This window comes from Candoia aspera, chromosome 1, assembly GCF_035149785.1.
Source record: "Candoia aspera isolate rCanAsp1 chromosome 1, rCanAsp1.hap2, whole genome shotgun sequence".
NCBI classification, from domain to species: domain Eukaryota; kingdom Metazoa; phylum Chordata; class Lepidosauria; order Squamata; family Boidae; genus Candoia; species Candoia aspera.
Window position 1 is genome coordinate 75,324,684 of NC_086153.1, and position 22,645 is coordinate 75,347,328.

General features: G+C 41.7%; 1 protein-coding gene across 3 annotated transcripts in view; it reads left to right on the forward strand.

Annotated features, from left to right (window-relative positions):
* The window catches only part of GNPAT (glyceronephosphate O-acyltransferase), a 39,539-nt gene that overhangs the window by 13,333 nt on the left and 3,561 nt on the right, over nt 1-22,645 (forward strand). For 2 of the 3 annotated variants that reach the window (XM_063307242.1, XM_063307252.1), the window contains exons 4-14: nt 7,744-7,873; nt 9,239-9,366; nt 9,675-9,750; nt 10,790-10,941; nt 11,887-12,017; nt 12,425-12,648; nt 14,500-14,745; nt 15,799-15,878; nt 20,115-20,255; nt 21,549-21,648; nt 21,739-21,832. In XM_063307242.1, the coding sequence (XP_063163312.1) occupies nt 7,744-7,873; nt 9,239-9,366; nt 9,675-9,750; nt 10,790-10,941; nt 11,887-12,017; nt 12,425-12,648; nt 14,500-14,745; nt 15,799-15,878; nt 20,115-20,255; nt 21,549-21,648; nt 21,739-21,832 (1,502 nt within the window). The remainder of the gene's footprint in view (nt 1-7,743; nt 7,874-9,238; nt 9,367-9,674; nt 9,751-10,789; nt 10,942-11,886; nt 12,018-12,424; nt 12,649-14,499; nt 14,746-15,798; nt 15,879-20,114; nt 20,256-21,548; nt 21,649-21,738; nt 21,833-22,645) is intronic. The other variant, XM_063307262.1, reaches the window with a different exon arrangement.

A 22,645-nucleotide genomic window follows, 5' to 3' on the forward strand; every position in this document is an offset into this window, starting at 1 on the left:
CCGCCCCCCCACCGCCGGATGACCGGAGCCACAGCGACACCGGACGAAGACTTGGACGCTTACTTGGCGGGGGAGGATGCCGAAGTCCCAGACCGGCTGGCGGGAAACGCTCCCCGCCTGCCTTAAAACGCGCCGCGAGGCAGGCGGTGGGACAGGGGCACGAAACACATGGACAGAGTGACGAAAGCTCCGTGATAATGGGGACAATCAGGCTTTCCTTCGGCAACAGAGCCACCACGGCTGCGGCGCTAGTGGACTCGGGGTGCTCCAAGAACCTGATCCACCCCGACATCGTCGCCAAGCTCGATCTGCCTTGCCTCCCCCTCCCCACACCGCTGGCTTTCCACCAACTGGATGGCTCAACAGCGGGAGGGAAACCAGCCACGACGCAGACCGAGCCTGTCACCCTGCAAATGGGCACCCACACCGAGCGAACATCTTTTGTGGTAACCCACATAGGGCGACCCATCATAGTACTAGGAATACCGTGGCTCGTGACCAACAACCTGCGCATTAACTGGAAGACCCGCACCTTCCAATTCGACGACGGCGCGTACCGGGCGCCAGTTCCGGTGGGCAGGATCAACCCCACAGTGGGACGGGCAGAGGTGGCAGCCCAGGACAACACAGCAACCTCAGAAGACCTACCTGAGCAATATGCTGATTTATCAGAGGTCTTTGGAGAAGAGGAGGCGGACCAACTACCCCCCCACCGCAAGACGGACTGTAGAATTGAGCTGCTTCCCGATGTCCCCTTACCCAGGCCGAAGATTTACTCGATGACCCCGAAGGAGATGACAACCCTCCGGGAGTTCATCAATAAAAACCTGGCTAGGGGTTTCATAGAGCCAGCATGCTCACTGGTCGGAGCGCCCGTCCTATTCCGAGAGAAAAAAGTCGGCACCTTACGGCTCTGCACTGACTACCGGGGCCTCAATGCGGCGTCCCTATCCAATAAATACCCCCTACCCCTCGTGAAAGACATGCTCGCCCACCTGTCCACGGGAAGAGTATTCTCCAAACTGGACCTCCGTGAGGCTTATTACAGGATCCGAATCAGGGAGGGGGACGAATGGAAAACAGCGTTCAACTGCCCCCTAGGCGCCTTTCAGTACAAGGTACTGCCATTCGGACTAGCGGGGGGCCCGGGAGTGTTCATGCAGCTCATCAATGAGGTACTGCATGAACACCTGTTCAAAGGGGTACTAGTTTACATAGATGACGTCCTCATCTACACCCAGACGCACGAAGAACATGTAACCCTAGTCAGGCAAGTCCTCGAAAAGCTAAGAAGGGCCAAGCTCTATGCCAAACCATCTAAGTTCGAATTCCATAAAGCACGCCTAGACTACCTGGGGTACCGAATCTCCAGCGAAGGCATAGAAATGGACCCCGCAAAAGTCGAGGCGGTGGTGAATTGGGAACACCCACGTAACAGGCGCCAACTTCAAAGCTTCCTCAGCTTCGCGAACTTCTACAGGTCATTCGCATGGGGGTTCGCGGAGATAGCCCTCCCCCTAACAGACCTCCTCAAAACTAAAGGAGTTGGGGACACACGGCGAGCCAAGAACCCAGGGACAGTACTAAATTGGACTCCCGCGTGTCAGACAGCGTTCAACAGACTGAAAGCGCTGTTCACAACGGAGCCAATCCTCGCACATCCGGACCCAGAACAGCCGTTCGTGGTCCAAGCCGACGCCTCAGACTTCTCCCTGGGGGCCATACTGCTCCAAAAGGACCCTGCAGGAATCCTGAAACCATGCGCCTACCTGTCGAGGAAATTCTCGGAGACGGAAAGGCGCTGGCACGTATGGGAGAAGGAGGCGTTCGCGGTAAAATCGGCGCTAGAAACATGGAGGCATCTACTGGAAGGAGCCACCCAACCATTCGAGGTCTGGACAGACCACCGGAACCTCGAGGCCCTCCGGACGCCCAGACGCCTCAGCCCGAAACAGGTCAGATGGGCCCAATTCTTCAGCCGCTTTAACTTTCAACTGAAGTTCATACCGGGCAAAAAGAACTTCCTGGCTGACGCCCTCTCCCGACTGCCCCAAGACAAAGAGCCCGTCCCAGATATGATTGGGACGGTCCTATCCGCCTCCCAGCTGGGAATGGCAGTGACCACCCGAAGCAGCGCTCAGAAACAGCTCAACCCCACGTCTCAACCAACGGCAAGCCAACCAGCGACCAGACGGCGCCACCCGCGACTGCCAGGAGGGATACGCGCGGACCTCACCGCCGCCCTCAAAACCGACCCCTGGCTACTAGCAAACCCCGACAAGGTGACAATGGAACAGGACTTAGCATGGGGTGAAGGCAGAATATATGTCCCGGACTTGCAGCGCCAGGCAATCCTGCACAGATCACACGACAGCAAACAAGCGGGACACTTCGGGTTTCTAAAGACCCTGCACCTAACACGATGACAGTTCTGGTGGCCCGCATTGAGACGGGACGTTAAGGCCTACGTAGCATCCTGCCCGATATGCGCTATGGCCAAACGGGCACCGGGTAAGCCCCCGGGACTACTACAAACGGTGGCGGAGCCCTCCCGACCATGGGAGGAAATCTCCATGGATTTTATAGTAGATCTACCACCCAGCCAGAAGAAAACAACCATTTGGGTGGTGAAAGACTACTTTTCTAAACAGGCACACTTCATCCCCTGCTCATCAGTCCCGTCCGCCCAGCAGCTGGCTAAACTTTTCCTCGTACACGTGTACAGGTTACACGGATGTCCCGTACGCGTGGTGACCGACAGGGGCACACAATTCACCTCGAAATTCTGACGGGCTTTTCTAAAACTGATGGGGACCCAACAAGCCCTATCCACAGCCTGGCATCCCCAGACGGATGGAGCCACAGAGATCCTCAATGCCACACTAGAACAATTCCTACGCTCATATACCAATTACCACCAAGACGACTGGGTCGACCTGCTTCCGTTTGCAGAAGTCGCCTACAATAACGCCATTCACACGAGTACAGGGAAAACCCCGTTCGAAGTACTCTCTGGGTGCGAGTTCGTACCCATACCGGAGCTACCGCAACCCCCGGGACCCCAAGTGGGTGCTAGTGACTGGGGACGGAAGATAGCGGAATCATGGCCAATAATCACGGCAGCGCTGAAGGAAGCACAGTCCGCCTACAAAGAACAGGCCGACAAGCACCGGCGCCAGCAACCGACATTCCAGGTAGGGGATATGGTCTACCTGTCCACCAAATTCATGAAATCACCTCAACCCTCGAAGAAACTGGGGCCTAAGTATATCGGGCCGCTTCGAGTATCACAGATAGTGAACCCGGTGGCCGTACGCCTGGACCTGCCGCACAATCTAAGGAGACTCCACCCGGTATTCCACAGCAGCCTCCTGAAACCAGCAACCACCTCCCGATGGCACCCAAGCACGCCTCTGCCCTCCCCAGTGATGATCGACGGCCAACAACATTTCGAGGTAAAAGAAATACTCGATTCCCGCCGTCAACGGGGCACACTATACTATTTAGTAAAATGGAAACACTTCCCCCACCCAGAATGGGTGGCGGCTCAACACGTTAAGGCACCGGACCTGACCCGAGCATTCCACACGACGTACCCCGACAAACCAAAGGGGCGCCCAGCCGAACCGGCCCCTAGGACACACTTCCCCCCTCGGGCCTCCCCCCCCACCCGCGTCACCCCCAGGGGAAGGGACCCCCCAAGCCTGCGACTTGAGTAGACCTCCTCCCCCCTGAGACTCACCCTCCCCCCACCCTCTCCGGGCCCAGAGGGCAAATCGCCAGGATGCACACATGACAACACGACAAACATCAAAACAAAACAATCAACAAAACAAAAAGATAAGGATCCTACCTGGAGTTGAAACAGCACCCGACCAGCCACGCCTCCTCTCACGATGAACTGAGCAAGAACGAGCAGGGTGTGGTCGAGGCATGCACACTCGCAGGGTGTGGTCGAGGCATGCGCACTCGGAACACACCCAAAGGATGGAAACGAGGTAGAGGGCGGAGCAAGGGGAGGGGTGAAAGCACTCCGGCGGGAAATACAAAAAAAAAAATTTTTGACAGCTCTCCCGAAAAAAAAAAAAAAAAAAAACCGGAATGCCAGGGGGGGGCTACCATTCGAAAGGGGGGCAGTATGTCATGAGCACTGTTGAGCTGAATGCATCAGCACAACGGCACACATAACAACACCACGGAAACAAGAGCAAGGGATTAAAAGATAAGCAAAGCGACGCACAACAACAGACACAGACCCCGAGGAGAAGGGAACGACCCCGGCTGGAAAAACCAGTCAAGAGAACACAAAGGGGGAAGAAAGAGCGACAAAGACAGGGTGGATCACGAGGCACGCCTGAAACTGTCAGCAGGAACGCAAAGGATATCGCCCAGCTGAAAGCAATCACCGGCCGGAGGAAGAAAACGATTATGAGAGAAGCCTGGGGCACCAGCAGGGGCCCCGCGACCCCTCACCTACCGGCAACGAAGCATACAGGACTTGGGGGGATGACACAACCCAAGGTGGGGGGGGGCACTGACCGGCGCGGGCTATTTAAAGCCCGTACCGGCGCGCTCCCTTCACTCTCAGCTTTTTCTAGCTATGCACTATGCTGAAATAAACCAGAACCTGATCTTCCCTGAATTAGTGTCTGTGTTTTACTCAGCAGTAGGCAGCGCATGACAACATCTATCTATCTGATCATGTATTTTTGTCAAAACAAGTTGGGATATATGCTGATTGGTTTCATATTTCATATTGGTTTCATATTCATATTTTCACAGGGATATTTAAAGAATGGGATCAGAGGCAAATTGGTAATATTTTAGAAGTGTTGCAATCATGGTAATCAATTGTCACTTTCATATGTAAAATTCTGACATAAAGTTGTTCTCAAATATGCTTAACAGATACATTGGATTTTTAACGTATTACAATTGTTAATTGATAAGGTACTTGTAATCTGTCTCACATGTAGTCTGCATCTATATAATTACACTGTTTTCTCCTCCCTTTCCCCCACCTCATTCCAGTTTAAATCCTACATCAGCTTAGCCACTCCATGCATCTGATGAAGTAAGCTGTAGCTCATAAAGCTTATGTCTTTTAATAAAATGTGTTAGTCTGGTAAGGTGCTACCAAACTCTTTCTGAAAAATGATCAAAGTAGACCATATTTTTATTACACTATATTAAGGCATTTAGATACCCTAGATACCCTTGAACATGTAGTAAGGCAGTTTTCCAAATGTGCTGACATCAGCTTCCATGAACTCTGAGGCAGCCACATCTGGAAGGCACCAGGCTGAGAAAGGCTGCATGTAGGTAAATCCTAATGGTCCATATCGAGTGATGAGTCAAACTTTGCTTTGCTGATGCTGGGAATCTAGTGGGTTGTTTAAATCAGCTCCCTGTATTTTCTTAGCACATGAGATTATCACATTCAGTGGTTAAAGGTCCATATTACTGATCAACATGATTTTCACAACTAATATAAGCAGAGAAATTACCTAAATTAGTAATCAGGTCATTACCAACAGTTGTCTTGTAGCTTCTTGATTTTAGGAAATATGTCCCAGTATGGAAAATATAGCAAGAGAAATAGCAAGTAAAAAGCAGCAAATAAAATAGCTAGCTATAGAACAGTGCAGCTCTTACATACATACAGATGCACTTCATCCAGGACATACCCAGAACTCCTCTTTGTTTCCCACTTTATAATCTAAAAATGTTGGACTCTGACCACCTATTTTCTATCCATCTTGTCATGGAATACTATTATTTATTTAGAAAACAATTTGGGATGGGGTCTGGTTGTTCTTGGGCAGTTCTTGATCATGGATGTTTACGTCCAGGCTCTATATACTTTTATCCATCTGTCTTACTTTGATCTTCTGGTTTTTGGCATATTGTGCTTTAGTCCACCCGAGCATGCTGTTGCATTTCCATGCTCCATGCACGTGGACTTTATGTGCTTCATTAAACTTGACTATTCCCCATATGGTTCATTAAATTCAATATCAATAGAAAAAGTTATGTGCTGGACAGGTCTGCGAAGAGGTTACATTCCATTCATACATGGATTCTATCTGGTTCAGCTAGCCTTTGGTCCCTCTGTATCCAACATACCCTTCCAATAAAGATGCCTTGCTCTCTGTTATAAAGATGCAAAAATGTAGGTAAGAAACTACATGTTAATTCCATGTGAGATGATAAATTTAAAATTTGCTGAAGGTGTAATGCAAAGCTTGTTAAGAACAAATTTGTTCAAATTAGATTCCACAATACTGCTTTTGTTGCAATATATAGTCACCACAACAGATTCTCTTGATCTCAGTCCCAGAGGTAAATTGTCAGATCTTATGGTACTTTGCAGAATACAGTTAATACTTGATCAATTCCCAGATGAAGAATATGGTTAGCTTTCAAGAGAGTTTTGAGCAAGTTTGAGAGAGGGGCAAAACGTGTTTGCCCAAAAATGTATGGTGGGTATGAATGAACACAAGACTGTTTCTGGGCCTACTCTTTCCCATATGGCATCAGTTTATTTGCCACATAGCATCCTCAATGTTTACCTAGGACACTTTGCAATGGGTTGTCTAGACTCAGTAACTCTAATGTCAGGTTTCCCAGATTATTATCAAATAGCTAATTTTCTCTCACCTTCAAATCAGGAGCATGTTAATCTGAACTAACGTGTGGTCAGTTAGTTAACTTTTTGTCGTTATATGACAGACTGGTATTAAGCACAGTATATAATTCAACTGAAGATTCAATGAATTAATATGAGTTTTGGACAATGCAACTGAAGTCAGCCATCATTTTTTTTCCCAGATAGAAATGACTGGGAATTGATTAATGCAAAATACGTTGCATGCCGGTTTGGGGGAAAGCAAATTAAAAAATCCATTCAAAGGAATTTTTATCAGTGAAAGATGGGAGAAAAGGATTGTGAACTATAAACACCCCATGGGCTATTATCCTGTCAAAGTACAGGGCTAAATCCCATGTTATGCAGGCATGTTTTTGCACATCTATTCCATATATGCCCTGCCAATTCCAGTCTTCCAAAATAGATTTTAGGGTAGGGGGAAGGTTGCAGGTGGGTTATAGGAAATGTAATCCATTGACATCATTATGGTAGAAGGTTGCAGGTGGATGCAGCCCATGGACTTCAATCCAAAATGTGCATTTCTTCATAAAATTAGCATTTTATTGGCAGGGTCCAGGAGGAGGTCCTTCTCTGCCATAGCTCCCACCCTTTGGAATAAGTTACCCCCAGAGAAAAGGCAAGCCCTCACTCTCCTGGCCTTCCAAAAGGGGCTCAAGACATGGCTGTGCCACCTTGCTTGGGGTGGAAGTGGGGATAGTTCGTCGTGGGAGTGGCTGGTGCCTTGACATAGCCCCAGGAAATTTTAACAAGACTGTGATTTCGCCATCTTGGGTTTTATGTTTTATATTTTAAAGTTTTTATTATATTTGTATATTTATATTTTTATAATGTATCTTTTTAATTGATATTTAATTCCTATTGTTTTAATTTCTTTGTAAACTGCCCAGAGTCGTTTTCGAGATGAGCGGTGGAAAAATACGATAAATAAATAAATGTTAGCTTATCTTTCAATTTATTTTCTTAGCAGAAAAGAGATAGAGTATGTTTTAGTAAAACACTGCCTTTTTAAACAAAAAGCTATTCAAATCCCTCTTTAACTTTACAGTAATAAATAACATGTTGTGTTCTGTTAGTTACAACAGGCAATACAAGAATATCCCGTTGTCCTGTTGCCCAGCCATCGAAGCTACATGGATTTTCTCTTACTGTCTTATGTGTTATATACCTATGATTTGGTGTTGCCTGTCATTGCATCAGGAATAGGTAAACTTTTTAATTTTGTGATTTTTGGCCTTGACCTGACTGTTATAAAATTGGATTGAAATATAGTATTTCTTCTTTCTTTGTGTGTTTATCACAAATCATATACTTCTGGGCAAAAAACCTTGCTGAAAATAAAAAAAAATTCAAAAAGGCTGTACTCACAGCTTTCCTGTTCTCACTGTAGGAAACAGAATAACTTCTCTTGAGGGAATTATAGTGGGATTTCATAATTGAAATTTGTGACTGAAAGTAATCCATATTCAGAAATTACTTTGATCTTCAAAACAGCTTCTAATACACATGCATTTGTAAATTTTAATAAACATGAGATGCAAATGATTATATAATTCCACCAATAGGTATAAAAACTGGAGCCCTTCAATAACTTTTTGAAGTTTCTAAAGGTATATAAGTTGTAATATTTTAAAACATTTAGCATGTTTTGTATACATATATTTTAGCTTTTTTATGCAAATCTGAATTGAAGCTAACTTTGATTAGAAACATTTAGATGTTATTAATGACAATTCAAACTATATTTTAATGATAATCAGTTGAAGAAGTGGGAGATATTAACTAAGCAGAGTTTAATTTTACTGTGGCAGTTAAGTTGATCGCCAGTTTCTCAAGGCAGAGATGTCAATTATATCAACAGCCATCACTCACCTTCAAAATCAAGACATGCAGTCAAAAAGTCAATTGAACAGTGAGATACGTAAGAAAAAAGGAAAAAACTATAATGGATATAAAAAGGGGATTTTTATTAGCCATGCTGTGTCATATGTCTGAGAGCCTTAAGTTAAGTAAAAGCATTGCACCTAATTAAGCCATGCAGAGTATCCAGGAAACTCTGCGGAGATCTAGCCAGTGAGTCTGATACAGACTTTCCTTGATGGCCTAGAAGTTGCACAGTAGCAGTGCAGATGTGGCTTCTTAGTATAATTTGTGTTTTAAATATTTCTCTTTTTGTTCAGTAATGATTCACACTGGCATTTTTCTCAAAGCGGTAAGCTGTTTTTCATTCTGTTTAGAGCTAAATACCACTTTAGGGAAACTGAATGTAATGATATGTGGGAATGAGCTTGGGAGGCAGAAGGAAGAGCGTAAGCCTAGACAACAGTCAGACAAGTGGCCGCTGAGTCTGCAGAAGGAATGGGGGTGTAGCAAATGTCTCAGAAGGGACCCTCCCTAGTTTCTTGGACTGTAAAGGTGGGGGGGGGGGGAGAGATGTACTTTTGGAATTGCAAGTTTTTGTTAATGTAACCTTACAATCAAGTTAGAGCTAGTACTTCTAGACTTATCTGGACTACCTCGCAAGGCTGATACTGATTGACTTCATTATTCTACTTTCTATGCTTTTGCTAGATTTCCTTGGAATGAAAATAGTTGGTGAACTGCTACGAAAATCAGGTGCCTTTTTTATGCGACGCACATTTGGTGGAAACAAGCTATATTGGGCAGTGTTTGCTGAATATGTCAAGTGTATTTTAAAGGTGAGTAACTTTAAAATTCCCTGTAATTTTGTGTTGGTTTTTGCTAAAAGTAGCTACTTCATCTGCAATATGTAAATACATTTCTGTCCTGTAGAACAAGGGATTGCTTTTAATTTTAGATTTTGATTAATCAGAGTTACATGTTTTCCTCTTAATTAAATTTTATGGTTATTGCTGTTTCAGATTGTTTCCTAATTTTATGGATTGCTTGTTTGAAATATATATATATATATATATATATCACTTGTTTTGCTAATTGTTGACCGTATCTCTCTCTCTCTCCCTCCCTCCCTCCCTCCCTGCTAAAGAATGGACATGCCCCTGTTGAGTTTTACCTCGAAGGGACTAGAAGCCGCACTGCAAAGACACTGACTCCAAAGTTTGGTACGCTGGTCAAAAAGTTATAGCTGCTGTAGATGCAGATGATTTATTCTAGGTACAGTGTAGCTGTGAACACTTAAATTCATATTGGAAATCTGACAGGAGCGATCTAGTGGACTTCTTAGAGGTTGGCAGATTCCACAGCATTATGGGGCCAGAATATCTGCATATTCCTTCCATATCAGGGAATTGAGTAGCAATCTCCCCCTGCTTCAAGAATCCTTACCATAATGAATTTAGTGATAAATGAGATGCTGAAGAACACTTAATTTTCAAGTTTCTGTAACCTCATCCTATTTTTCCTTTTAGTAAGTCTGGCTAGTAAACTTTTAGAATCTAGCCTTCTTGTTGTGAACAGCAGCTATGGACTGACACATGTGCATGAAATGAAAAATGTGTTGAGTTCTGTGCATGGAACAAACACACTGTGGCTTGGAAGTTTAGGCAGTCTAAATTTTATTTAGTTTATTCCAGTCTGGGTTGTGATCTAGCCAAACTGAAACCCAGAACGTCTGGTGAGATGTGAGTAAAGTTAGACTTCTGCACCTCATCCCCCCTCCCCTTGTTTGCATGTCTCTTTTCTACCCTACCCATAGCCACTCACTGCTGTTACCCCACCACACATGGCATACCCAGCCAACCACCTGCCTCAATCCTCCCATGTTTCTTTTGCCTTACTTCCCGTTTATCTTTGCTGCAGATACTCAGGGGGTGACAGCCCCTCCCCTGCTCTTCCCACTTTTCCCTTACCTTCTTTTAATCTCTCTCCTACATCTTGTGCAGCACTTGCTGTTCTATCTATTCTGGAACACCTTTGCCCAACATACGTGTATTCCAATTCTGTGCCTGGATCAAACCCATATATTTTGGTCTGTGTTTTAAAAAAAAAAGTCTTGTCTGGACACAGACTGCCAAGAACTGCCTGTTCTGTGCATGGAACGATTCATAGGCACAACATTTTCAACAGCCCTAAAATCTAGGATTGCATTCCTACATGAAGATTTTGATATTTTTTTTAAAAGAAGTCTTTTTGTACTTGCAGGTCTCCTAAACATTGTGGTGGATCCTTTTCTTAAAAGGGAGATTTTTGATATATATCTTGTCCCAATCAGTATCAGTTATGAGAGGGTGTTGGAAGAATTTCTTTACGCGTATGAACTTTTAGGAGTCCCTAAGCCAAAAGAGTCTACATCGGTAAGGAATCAAATTGGTGTGCCTTGTAGGGGAAATGTTGGATACTGTGCTGGTTTGAAAACCTTGCCTTGCCATTTCCTATGGCCTTGAGTAGTTATAATTCTAAACTGTAAATCAGCATTATGAAAATAAGCTGGGGTGAGTTTTGGAATCACACACTTCCCCTTTTCTTTGCCTGGTCCAGTGCAAGAGGAAATTGAAATTTTAGATTAATTGCAACTGACTTTAAACTATAGTTACGGAATGGTTTTATTTCAACTGGCCATAGTTAGGAGACTGAACAGTACACAAAACTGGTTAATCTAAAATGAAGGCAGAAGCTTCCCAACTCCTTGCAGTTACACTTAAAAAGAAAAGGGAGAGGAGAGAGAGAGAGTTCATTGCTTTCTTTTTAAATTCCTACTATGCTAAATCCTAGCTGGTTACTGTCTTTAAGGTACCACCCTTCACAGGCCTGCTTCAGTTTTACTTCTGTAAAATAATAGAAATAATAGCATTATATTTCATAGACTTTTTGTGAGGATGAAAGAGGTAAGAATCATAAAGCTGTAAATATTTCAGAAGTAGCACTGCAGAAATTATGAGAAAATAAATAATAAATTTAATATCTGTAATATACTATCATGTTATATACATAATAACTATATTATAGGTATTGTATCTGTATGTCTCTCAAGATGTGGTTTTTTTCCAGCAGGCCTGGGGATCCCTTGGGAACAGGGAGCCTGCAAAGTGGCTTTATTATGTATGAGTTTTTAAACAATCTCCCATGGTCTTGTTATATGCGTGTTTCTTGTTTTTTTATGGCTATTTGAAGATGTGTTTTATTGTTTTGTTTTTATTGTATGCTGCCCAGAGACACATTCATGAAATGGGTAGCTATATAAAATCAATCAATCTTCAAGATTGTAAGTATCTGTATTACATTTTATTCTTATTCATTAGGGACTCTTGAAAGCCAGAAAAATTCTGAATGAAGATTTTGGAAGCATACATGTGTATTTTGGGCAGCCTGTATCACTTAGAGCATTGGAAGCTGGGAGAATGAATAGATATCCGTTTAACATAGTTCCAAGGTATACATTACACAGCAGGGTATTTTTTAATAGTTTGTAAGAAAAAAAGGCTTTGGCATCTGTTTTCCATAGGGCTCCTAGGTTATCTGCAAAAATCCAGATAACCATTAAATGGCAATGTAGAGAAACTAAAACTCTGACTCTTCATTGGCTTCTAATGATTGTTCAGATGTTTGCAGCCCAGTTCTGGTGGCTCGATTTTGTTAGGTTCTGAAATCATTGGATAACTGGAAGGGAGGGAGGAAGGGAGGGAGGAAAAGGGTTATGTTAAAAGATGAATTGCTTTGGAAGGGCTGAAATGTCCTTTGCCAAAAAAACCCAAGGACTTTCCTATGGATCAGATAAAGCTAAAGTGGGTGGCAGGATGCCCATTATAAATGCTTTGCTCTTTGTACATTTTCTTCTAGGCATATTCCCCAAAAGCCATCTGAAGAAATAAAGAAATTTGTCAATGATGTAGCCTACAAAATGGAGCTCTTACAAATAGAAAACATGGTATTGAATCCATGGATGTTAATTTCTGCTGTCCTGCTCCAGAATTTACCAGCCATAGATTTTGAATTTCTGGTGGAAAAGACACTTTGGTTGAAAAATTTAACTCAGATATTTGGAGGATTCCTAGATTGGCCTGGTATGCAAGCATACTTATACATATTTCCTTTTCTGAAAGCAGTATAGCTTGTATTATTCTTTGTTTCTATTTTAGGGTAGTCAAATACCGGAATTGCTTCTGAACCATTTTCCTTTAGAACTCTAAAACTGTTCTGATCCCTTTGAAAGATTGCATGAACATTGCTGTAGAATAAGAATACAGGATTATAATAATTGAAAATGTTTTCTTAAAAAAAACAACTACTGCAGAATCCTTCTAGATGACTGTCATGGAGAATAAGGAACTTTTTGTATTTTCAAAAAAAAATTATTAGATGTAAATCCTGCCTTTATTTTGTACCACTCAAGGTAGTGTTAATCATGCTCCCTCCTCTTATTTTCCCCACAATAACCCTGTGAGGAGGGTTGGGCTGAGAGAGAGTGACTGGCCCAAAGTCACCCAGAGAGCTTCTGTGCCTAGGGGAGAACTAGAACCCATGGTCTCCCAGTTTCTAGTCCAGCACCTTCACCACTGCACCAAAAATTGAGTTACGTCCTAGTTAAGATGCCAATAGAGATAAGATTTGATGAATTTATCCAGCCCTTGTTCAGGAGTAGATTTGACCTTCAGTTATGTACAAAATATTATCATTTAAAAGTATAAGACACATTATAAATCATTTTTTTTAAATGCTCTGGCAAATTTAAGCAAAATCCTCCCCCCATAAGCCCTTTTCAATTTGTCAGTACAATAAAGTTCAGAAAGTCAGAATTAAATTACTTGGGGAAGAGGGCAAATCTTCCCCAATTCCCATTTTTCCTGATGCTTAGCTGCAAATTCCCTATTTGGTAGAGAGTTCTTTTTCACTAGTTTGCCAAGCAATGTTATAGATATTTCTGCTAGCTACTGAGGGCATGGAATAATATAATGTTGCACTTATTGGTTGTTTGAGGTGGGGTGGGTGGAAAATCACCATTACTTTATGAGTACATCCCCAGTTCAGACATTTTGCCTGCACGTACCAAAAATGTTTTGCCTCTATTGTTAGGGGTTTAGTGCTACCTCCTCCCCTCCCATTTGCCTTTGATTTTCCTCCTTGCATTTTCCTAGATTTTGCAAGAGGTGGCTTAGCTGCTTCCAAGTTGTTCCAGTATTAGTGAATATAAAGTCTGGGGAACTTTTTTTTAAAAATCTCCTTGCTCATTGATCAGTTGGGTTGAAAAAGTCATTCCCCAGAGTGCCATCAACAGTGAAGAATATGTTTCTTTTGGATAAATTTTTTAAGTTTGGAAACTTTAAGAAAAACTTTAGCCAGAAGCTTTAGCTGCTGTTTTCCCTTCCTTTCCTCATTCTTGATAAGTTTGGGAAGCTTTTTTTTAAGGGCTAGAGACAGCAGAGGAGCTCCTTCAAGCTGGGTCTTTTGGACATTTTCCAAAAGATTTTTTTCCTCTGAGAACTTTCCCCAAAGGCTCAGGAAGGCTCAGTCCATTCTGAATGCAAGACAGGCCATTGTTGCCCATTGTTCGTAGAATATGTTAATTGTTCTGCCAGACACACACACACGCACACACACTTATTTTCATAGTAAAACAGAGAGCAAAAAGAGTATCTTTGTAGATACGGATATTCCTTTACATTTGTTTATTTTATTGTTATGGTTGGTCACGCAGCCAGCCAGATGTTTAGACTGGATTTGGCATTTTTGTCCACCTATCGAGTCCTTCCCAAAGACCTGGGATAGGCAGATGCTGTTGGTTAATAATATTAAAGGTATTGTCACAAGATGTAAGCTGTCCAAGTAAAGCTGCCTTTTGCAATTGACTATATTACTATTACTGTTACTGTTACTACTACTACTACTACTATTATTATTATTATTATTATTATTAGATAATCTTTGTCCCAGAAAAGCTGTAAGATCTGCCTTGGCGCTGCATTCCAACATTGCAAGCTTGGTCAATGGGCAAGTGATCCTCAATGACAAAGAAATGGGATCTGTTACTACAGAGGAGCCTGTTTTTAGGCGAGCCGTCTCCATCCTCCTGTGTGGCTCCTATAGGAATCAGCTGCTCAACATCTTCGTGCGGCCAGCTCTTGTAGCAATTGCACTGCAAATTACACACAGTTCCAGAAAAGGTAATTTCACTTCTCTGTTGTAATTACAAAGCTAAAATCTAAATCTCCAATAAACCCCATTGCTCAGTTGCATAAATCACCAAGTAGACAAGCATTGACCTTTAGTGCTGTCCCTGGGCCCAAGAGCTCAATGCATGGTGAGAATACAGGTGCGCCCAGATGAGTATGTTTTGTGAACAGCTGTAAATAGTTTTCTTGACGTGGAGATCTTCCTTGTGCTACATTTTAGGCCTGTGAGCTAATCAACACTTTGTGAACGAATTTCAGCTCATGCAGGGCAAGGGTTCCTTTCTGAGCAAACCCTGCCTGTCACCTCAGATCTGCTCTGGTGGGCCTCTTGAGACCTCTACAGCAGGTGGGAGGTTTGCAGGGCGAGTGGGAGATAAATCCACCAGTGGTGTTAATTCCGGTGGTGGAGACATAGTATTGGACACAGTCCATCATCTTTCTTTTTCTCTCTTGTTTTTGTTCTCTTTGTTCTGGAAGTGAATAAATGGTATCAAATCAAGTCTGTCCAGTAAACCAGTTCAGCATGCCCTAGCATCCATTATGCACACAGATTAGTTTAGTGTAAGTAAAATGTGAAGCTTAGGTGAGTTTGAACTTTATGAAGGTGGCATTGATAGGGTTTTATGTTCCATATATGGCCTGGATAATTGGGGCTCTGGGCTGAAGTATTTCTAAGCCTTGTGAATTCAGATGGAATAATTCCTGTGCAGCTTTGAACAGGATTCCAGGCTTTGTCAAAGCTTAAATCTGCAACAACTGTTTGCTGGAGATGATGGTGTATAGGCTGGAAACTTTATTTGCCTTGTTTGACATTGAAACAATCATCTTGCTTTTCTGGAATTCTCAATCATTTCAGTGGGTTCATGCAAGAAAAGCCTCTGAATGTATTTCCAAATTATGTCTACAATGTGTACATGTTCAGTTTATCTAGCAATTGTTCCATTGTATGTATATATTTTTAAAACAGCATCTCGCACATGTTGTCTTTTAATAGCAAAATACTTTGAAGAAAGGGCTTATTCATAAATAAATTATGTTTTCCAGAGGAGGTCTATAACCATTTTTCATTCTGGCGTGATGTTTTTTCTGAGGAGTTTATCTTCTTTCCTGGAATATCCCTGAAGGTATGCGTTCTGGTCTTGACCTCTTAATACTTTGGGAAATTTGTCATGTCTTAATTGAGATGAAGACTGGAGGCAGGTCTTTACACTGGGGGTTTTATTTTTTGTTTTTGACATTCTTTTCAATGAAAAAATAATATAAACAAAATGTAAACAAAAATATAAACAAAAAAAGTCCCCTATTTTGAATATTTTGGGCTTGAAACAAAGCTGTTCCAAACTTAAAATACTGGATTTCAAGCCCCAAAGCTCAGAGCTTCCCATTTCTCGGTTGAACCAGCAGTTGTGCGCATGGGATGTTTCATGAAATTTCGGACTCAAAACAGTTGAGAACAAAATATTTTGCACATCCCAACCACCATACAAATGTCTTCCCCTTTATTTTAATCGCCTAAAAAAAAATCATAATCCCTTGGTAAACAATAGTCATTCAAGTACACTTTCTTTGGATTAAATAAATCTATAGCCTCTGTCCAGACACCTCCAAATTATTTTTGCTTACACTCATATCCCAATTACGAGTGAGTGTTTTTCAGTTAACCTAATTTCTCCACTTACAATAATAGTTTTAAATACGAATATATTTAAAAGATTAGAAAACAGAAACAAAGAAGAGCCAAGAGCTGCTCAGCAGTTTGTAGGATCATTTTAAATGGGTGGACTAACTTATTTGTTCCCCATGAGCTCCTTCCTGCGTGCCCTCATCCATCTCTGCAGCTTTCTAGTTTTGTAATCGTCTTGCTCCTCTCATAACAACCCATCCTCTTTTTCTTCATTTTTGTCCCAAGTCTGTGGAGATTCCACTGCCTCTACTCATTTCCACTACAACTGCTCTTATCCTGGTGTGTTACCTCCTCTTTCCACTGCTCTGCTTGGATTGAGGCCTTGCCACCTTTAAGTCATACCCATTTTGACCCAGAGGAAAGGCACCACAAATAGGCTGGCAGAAAAGTACATCCACAGCCACTTAATCTAGTTTAGCTGTTCTTTTTTTTTAAAAAAGGGCAGGAGAGGTTCCTTCAGCCTAAGTGTTTTCCAAGCGTTGCTATTAGGCCATATCCAGTCCTTCACTTTGCTCTTATATAAGCCAAGCCACAACTGTTTGCTATGGACATTGTGGTGCAATTCAATTACTCTGCCTCTTCAGCATTTCAAGTTGAAAAGGCACTTCATCTTGTCTCAGTATAATAGTTCAAGAATCCTCAAAGCAGTACAGTTCTAAAATGTCCAAGTGATGCCTTTTCAAGTTCCCCTTTTTCCTAAGTTTGATTTAGAAAACTCTTGACAAACTCTTCCACCCTGGAAAAACTGTTTGCACTTGCTTGATAGAGCAGTTGAGAGCAAAACTCCCGATGGAAGACCCAGAATTCTAGGAATTGGGGGTAGGGTGGGAGGGGACAGGTGATCTGATAATGAGGTTGATTCCAGAGTATTCCTCGATCACAGTGCTGATTTTCAGCTATATGATTTTTCCACAATTTTTAGAAAAAGAAACATGCAAAATAGTATTATCAAGCTTCCATGAGGTTTAGCATGTGTATTTTGCTCCTTTAGCCCCCTCCCATCCACAAATCAAGCAGAAAAAGGCTACCATCTAGATCCCTGCTGCTTTGAGGGGCTGCAAAAATTACTGGATGGGCAAGCATGACCTCCAGGAGCAAAAAGGTTGACCACCAGTGATTTAAATCCAGACAATTTACATAATGATTGAGATGGACAAGGAAAGAGTACAAATGAATTTGTGGAGGAAATGGAAAGTTAACCTTCTATGACATCCAAACCTTAAAAGTGTGGATATTCTTAATTGTGGTTAGTTGAAGCAAACACCTTCATCACTTATGTTTTGGATTAAAATGGATTTGTTTCAAATATGCAATAGATAATCTGCTGAACTGATAATCTGCAATCAATCAAAGCTGCAGGAAAAGCTCTCAGTCACCATCATGCAATTATATCAGAGAAGGTGGTGCATACAGTATGAGTCCCAGCCTTTGTGGAGCTCATTTCTGTCCCAGTAAAGCAGATTGTTCCAGTTAGGTCAGGTGCATTCCGGCTTACAATTCTTGAATCAGTGTTAACTGGGAAAGAAGAATGTTGTAGTGCAATCGCTCTGATTGAAGAAGGCTATAAGTAATTGGCTATGAAACAGTTGCATCTACAATTCCAGCTAGAAAATAAATACTTGGGGATTCTTAACAATCTATACATTACTTATCATTTAAGCAGGAGCTGAGAACCTGTGCTGAATTAAACTCTCAGCAGCCCAACTTGGCTACTATGAGGTCTGCGGGACGATGTATTTGACATCTGAAATGCGATTGATTATTTACCAGCAAGTCTTCTGAGCCAGGGCCTTGCTCATAGATACAGAAAGTCTTATCTTCAGTTAGCAGGCACATACCGCCAGCCTTCCCAGATAGACCAGAGAAGAAGCAAGACAAGTTGAGCTAATTCTATTTTATTATAAGGCTACATTAACAGAACCTTGCAAGTCTAAAAGTACAGATCTCCCACTGTCTCTTCTTACAGCCTGATAAGTTAGGGAGGTTCCTTTCTGAGTTTCTTTCTGTGCCTGTTATGCAGCTGCGGGCTCCCCCCACCTTTTATCTGATTGTTCCCAAGGCAGCATCTCTGTCATGAGTACTGATGGTGAGCAGGAGGGGGCCCCTATCCAGGGGGGAAAACGCATGCGTAGTACTGAGGAGTTAAGCAGCCATTCAAAGAGACACAGATCAGACCCGCCTTAACTTTTGGGGCTTATCTGTCTGGGTTTTTCCCACGCTTCTTCAGTTTGTTAGGATTTTCTGTCTAATGTAGCAGTAATAAAACACTAGAGACCTATTCCTCGTCTCAGCATGGTTCCTGTTAGGACAATCTCTGTCTCCCAAGGTCATTCCCACATACACATTCTCTCTCTCTCTCTCCTCCCCAGGATCATACAATGAGTGGTGTAGGCCCCATTGAGATCTGGAATGTGATTGTCTTATCTGATCTGTCTGCACACTGTTCCTCTCTCGTTGTCAACCCACTTAGTTGAGAAAGTAGTTCATACTCACTCTGATTGGAAGGTTCTGGATCTCTGCATTGTTAAATTAGACTCTCAGTGCTCTGTTTCAGTATATTGCTATTTTTATGACTTGATGTTCCTGCTATTTGATTAGAATGTGTATTGTCCGTTTTAAGACAGTTTACGAAGGTTGCTCAGAGTCGGTTGGAATTGGAGCAGTTTATGAGCCCAGTAAAATGAATGAATGAATGAATGAATGAATGAATGAATGAATGAATGTTCTTCCTGTCATGTGAAATACACTTATATTGCATTGCTGAGTTTGGGGGCTTGTTTTGTAATGCTGTATTTCCATTTGCTCATAAAAATATATTGAATCAAGCCCACACTGGATTGGTTAGTCTTTAAGGTGCTGTTAGACTTTAGCTGTGTATATATATATAAGGTATAACAATTATTCAAAAACTGTATCTAATCTGAGCGTAGCGATGGGGCTGCGTAGCAAACTGGAGGTACCTATGTAATTTGCACCTCCTTTTCCTATTTGAAAGTTGTTCATACCCTAGCAGAAGTGAGGCAGGAATTAAAAAAAACAGTTGTAATCTTCTGGCAAAGGGACTGTAGTAGTCAGGGTATATATCATGTCTAATGTCTTTTATCTTGAAAAGCAGGTTTTGATTTGGAGTTCTACAATTGGACTCCATTTCCACTGTATTTTTTTGCCTCAAGTGTATGCAGTCTGGCTTTGCTTATGAAAGGTTAGAGCATGATGGCTGGGGAATTCTGGGAGTTGAAGTCCACACCTTTTAAAGTTACCAAGCTTGAGAACCATTGGATTAGAACAGTGCTTCTCAATCCTGGCAGCTTGAAAAGGTGTGGACTTCAACTCCCAGAATTCCTCAGCCAGCTGGGGGAATTCTGGGAGTTGAAGTCCACACCTCTTTAAGTTGCCAGGATTGAGAAGCACTGGGTTAGAGTGTTGCTTCACAAATGAGCCAGCTGGGCTGTCACAACAGTAAATGCTGCCAGTGGTTTTCAGGATGACATTCCTGATTCACCACCCTCCCTCCAGTTATTGAAGTAACGCTTTAATAGAAGAATATTTAGATAATTGTCAGATTTGTTTTTCACTCCTCTGAGCATATTGATTGACATTAGAACAAAATATGGATTTTACATTTGGATCTACATCCACTAAAAAAAATAAATAACCAACTTTATTTAACCTCTAGGATTTTGAAGAAGGTTGTTTCTTGCTTACAAAATGTGGAGCAATTCAAGACACTCCACAGCAAATCTTCGTCACAGAAAAAGGAAGTGCAGTAATTGCTTTCCTGAGTGCAATGTTTAAGCCATTTGTAGAAGGTTACCAGGTATGAGTTTTTCGACATTCTTTTCACTAATGGCCATCCTGTTTTTGTTGCTGGGAGTGATAATAAATATTACATGCCAGTGCTGAGCTTCTGTCTTTAATTCTTGTTGTAAATATATTCTGTTTCTTAATTCCAATAGTTTTTGTGTCTGTAATACATATATGCTTGCTGAGTGTAAAAAGGAAGAAAAGTCTCAAAAGTCCCTCTTAAAATAATATTGCAGCGTTTTATGTGTAAGCAAGAAATGAAGCAAAAAATTAATGATAAAATGCAAACATCATCTAGCATTGGGTTATATGCCTGACAAGTAAAGAGGTCTTTGCCCAGCAATTACAGTTCATCGTGTTAGGAGATAACATGAGTTTCCCCAGGGAAGAATTGAGGGCAATACCATGAAAAAGGCCTTCTGCTGGCTTTCCTTCTACCTAATTTATAATGGCACCTGAAGAAGGCCCCCCAAATGACTACCTTGATTTATAGTACATTCAAATGAAAGCAGGTAGTTTTGTTACTTTTCAGATGGCTGGGTCTTTAATTCTCACAATTTCATGCTGTGCTGCCTGGGGCTGGAGTTGAACTCTGATACTACTATAGAGTCACCATGTTGCCTATTCTGGCTTTATTTGAAGCTGTTTAGGGTTTTAGAGGTTAAAACCTGGACTGATTTATTGAATGATATCCCTCCCTCCCACCTGCCTTTCTACTTTAAGCAAGTACTGAAGGCAACTTTAATATTACCAATGTGCTCTAATTGATTAGCAGAGATATGTTAAAAGGAAAATGAAACACACATGCCCTTCTATGTAAGGTTGCATCACCTCAGTAAGCTGATATTTAAGATAAAAGTGAGTATTATTATATTATAAGATTATAGTTATTCATGATCCAGCGAAGTAAGTATTGTGTGGAAAGGCTGAAATTGTCTTACCAATGGAACAGCCTCTTCCTATAGGTCTTCCTGCTTTTTTTTTACTTATCCTTATGTCACTCATGATGCAAACAGTTCCCGTTCTTGTTTGCAAAGTACTTTGTAAAAGTAATATAAAATTTCCAGAAACAGATTGAGCTATATAGTATGGGAAAATTTCCATGGATGGAAGGATGGAATTTTACTGGGAATACTGAATGTTTTTAAAATAGATCTTAACCTCCCGCTTCAACTGTTTCAAATACTGGGAAGTATTTTTCAGCTCAGATGTTTTCAGTTTGTTGTATGTTTTCATTCCCAGTGAAAAGAACAATGGCTGTTTTGTAATGTGCATAGTAATGCCAATGTTTAAATGTTTTTCTTAGATAATCTGCAGATACCTTTCTAAGGAAACAAATGAAGCCTTTACTGAGAAGCACTTTGTACTTGGTGTCCGAAGCCTTGCTTCACAGCTTCTGGAGACAGGTTTGGGGATTTGGACATCACAGGACTATACTGATGTTAGCACTTAAATAGAGGACTGAATATTTCATTGCTCCCATTCCTCCTGTTTAGGAAGCATTCAGTGTTATGAGGTCCTGTCTTCAGATATGCAGAAAAATGCTTTGGCAGCTCTTGTGCAACTAGGTATGGTGGCAAGAATGAAAACGTGAGTATATATCTGGAACTCATATAAGATGTTGAATTACTATCCATCTCCTAACAGTAAGAAATATTCAGAAGAAAGAATGTAAGTTTACTACCATTCTACAAACCATTCAGTACTAAATAGGAAACAGAAAAATCCCTAGTATGTCATTGCTCAGTAGTAGTAGTATGTAGCTTATTTTTGCCCATGAAGTGGGAGCTTTCCTTGTCCTGTTCTCACCTGCCACCCAATTTTGGAGATAGTATAGTTTGCAGTACAATATACCGACCATAAAAGCTTAGGTAGCAAGTTTGTATGTGTTTGTTTTCTGTAAAGATTTATATTCCATCTGTTTTCTGAGTGGCTTACCATACGATCAAGTATCCATGAAAACGATTATTCCAAGTTTAATAAATAAAAATATAAAAATTACAATAAAACATTAAACGCATGTGTGAATAATGTTTTCAGCCCCATCTTAAACTGTAGTAAGGAGGGGCTTGCTTCATCTCCTGGCAAAGTTTGCTACAGCTTAGTTTGTATCATGGAAAAAAGGCACAATCATTGTTGATACTAAATGCAAGGCCATGGCAAGACCCATAAAAGATGCTCTTTTAATGACCTGGGTATGTAGGAGAAGTAGGCATTGTATGGGAGTAGGTGTTCCTGTACCTATAGGTACAGTTGCACATCTAATAGACAGGATTGAAACTGAAATACCCAAGAGCACTACTGGAAAGTTTTTGTGGACTCTACCACCCCTGGTGCTGCCACAATCTGGAATACCAGATGTAGTAGTGAATCTGGGAGTTCCAAGTCTTTGAATATGACAAC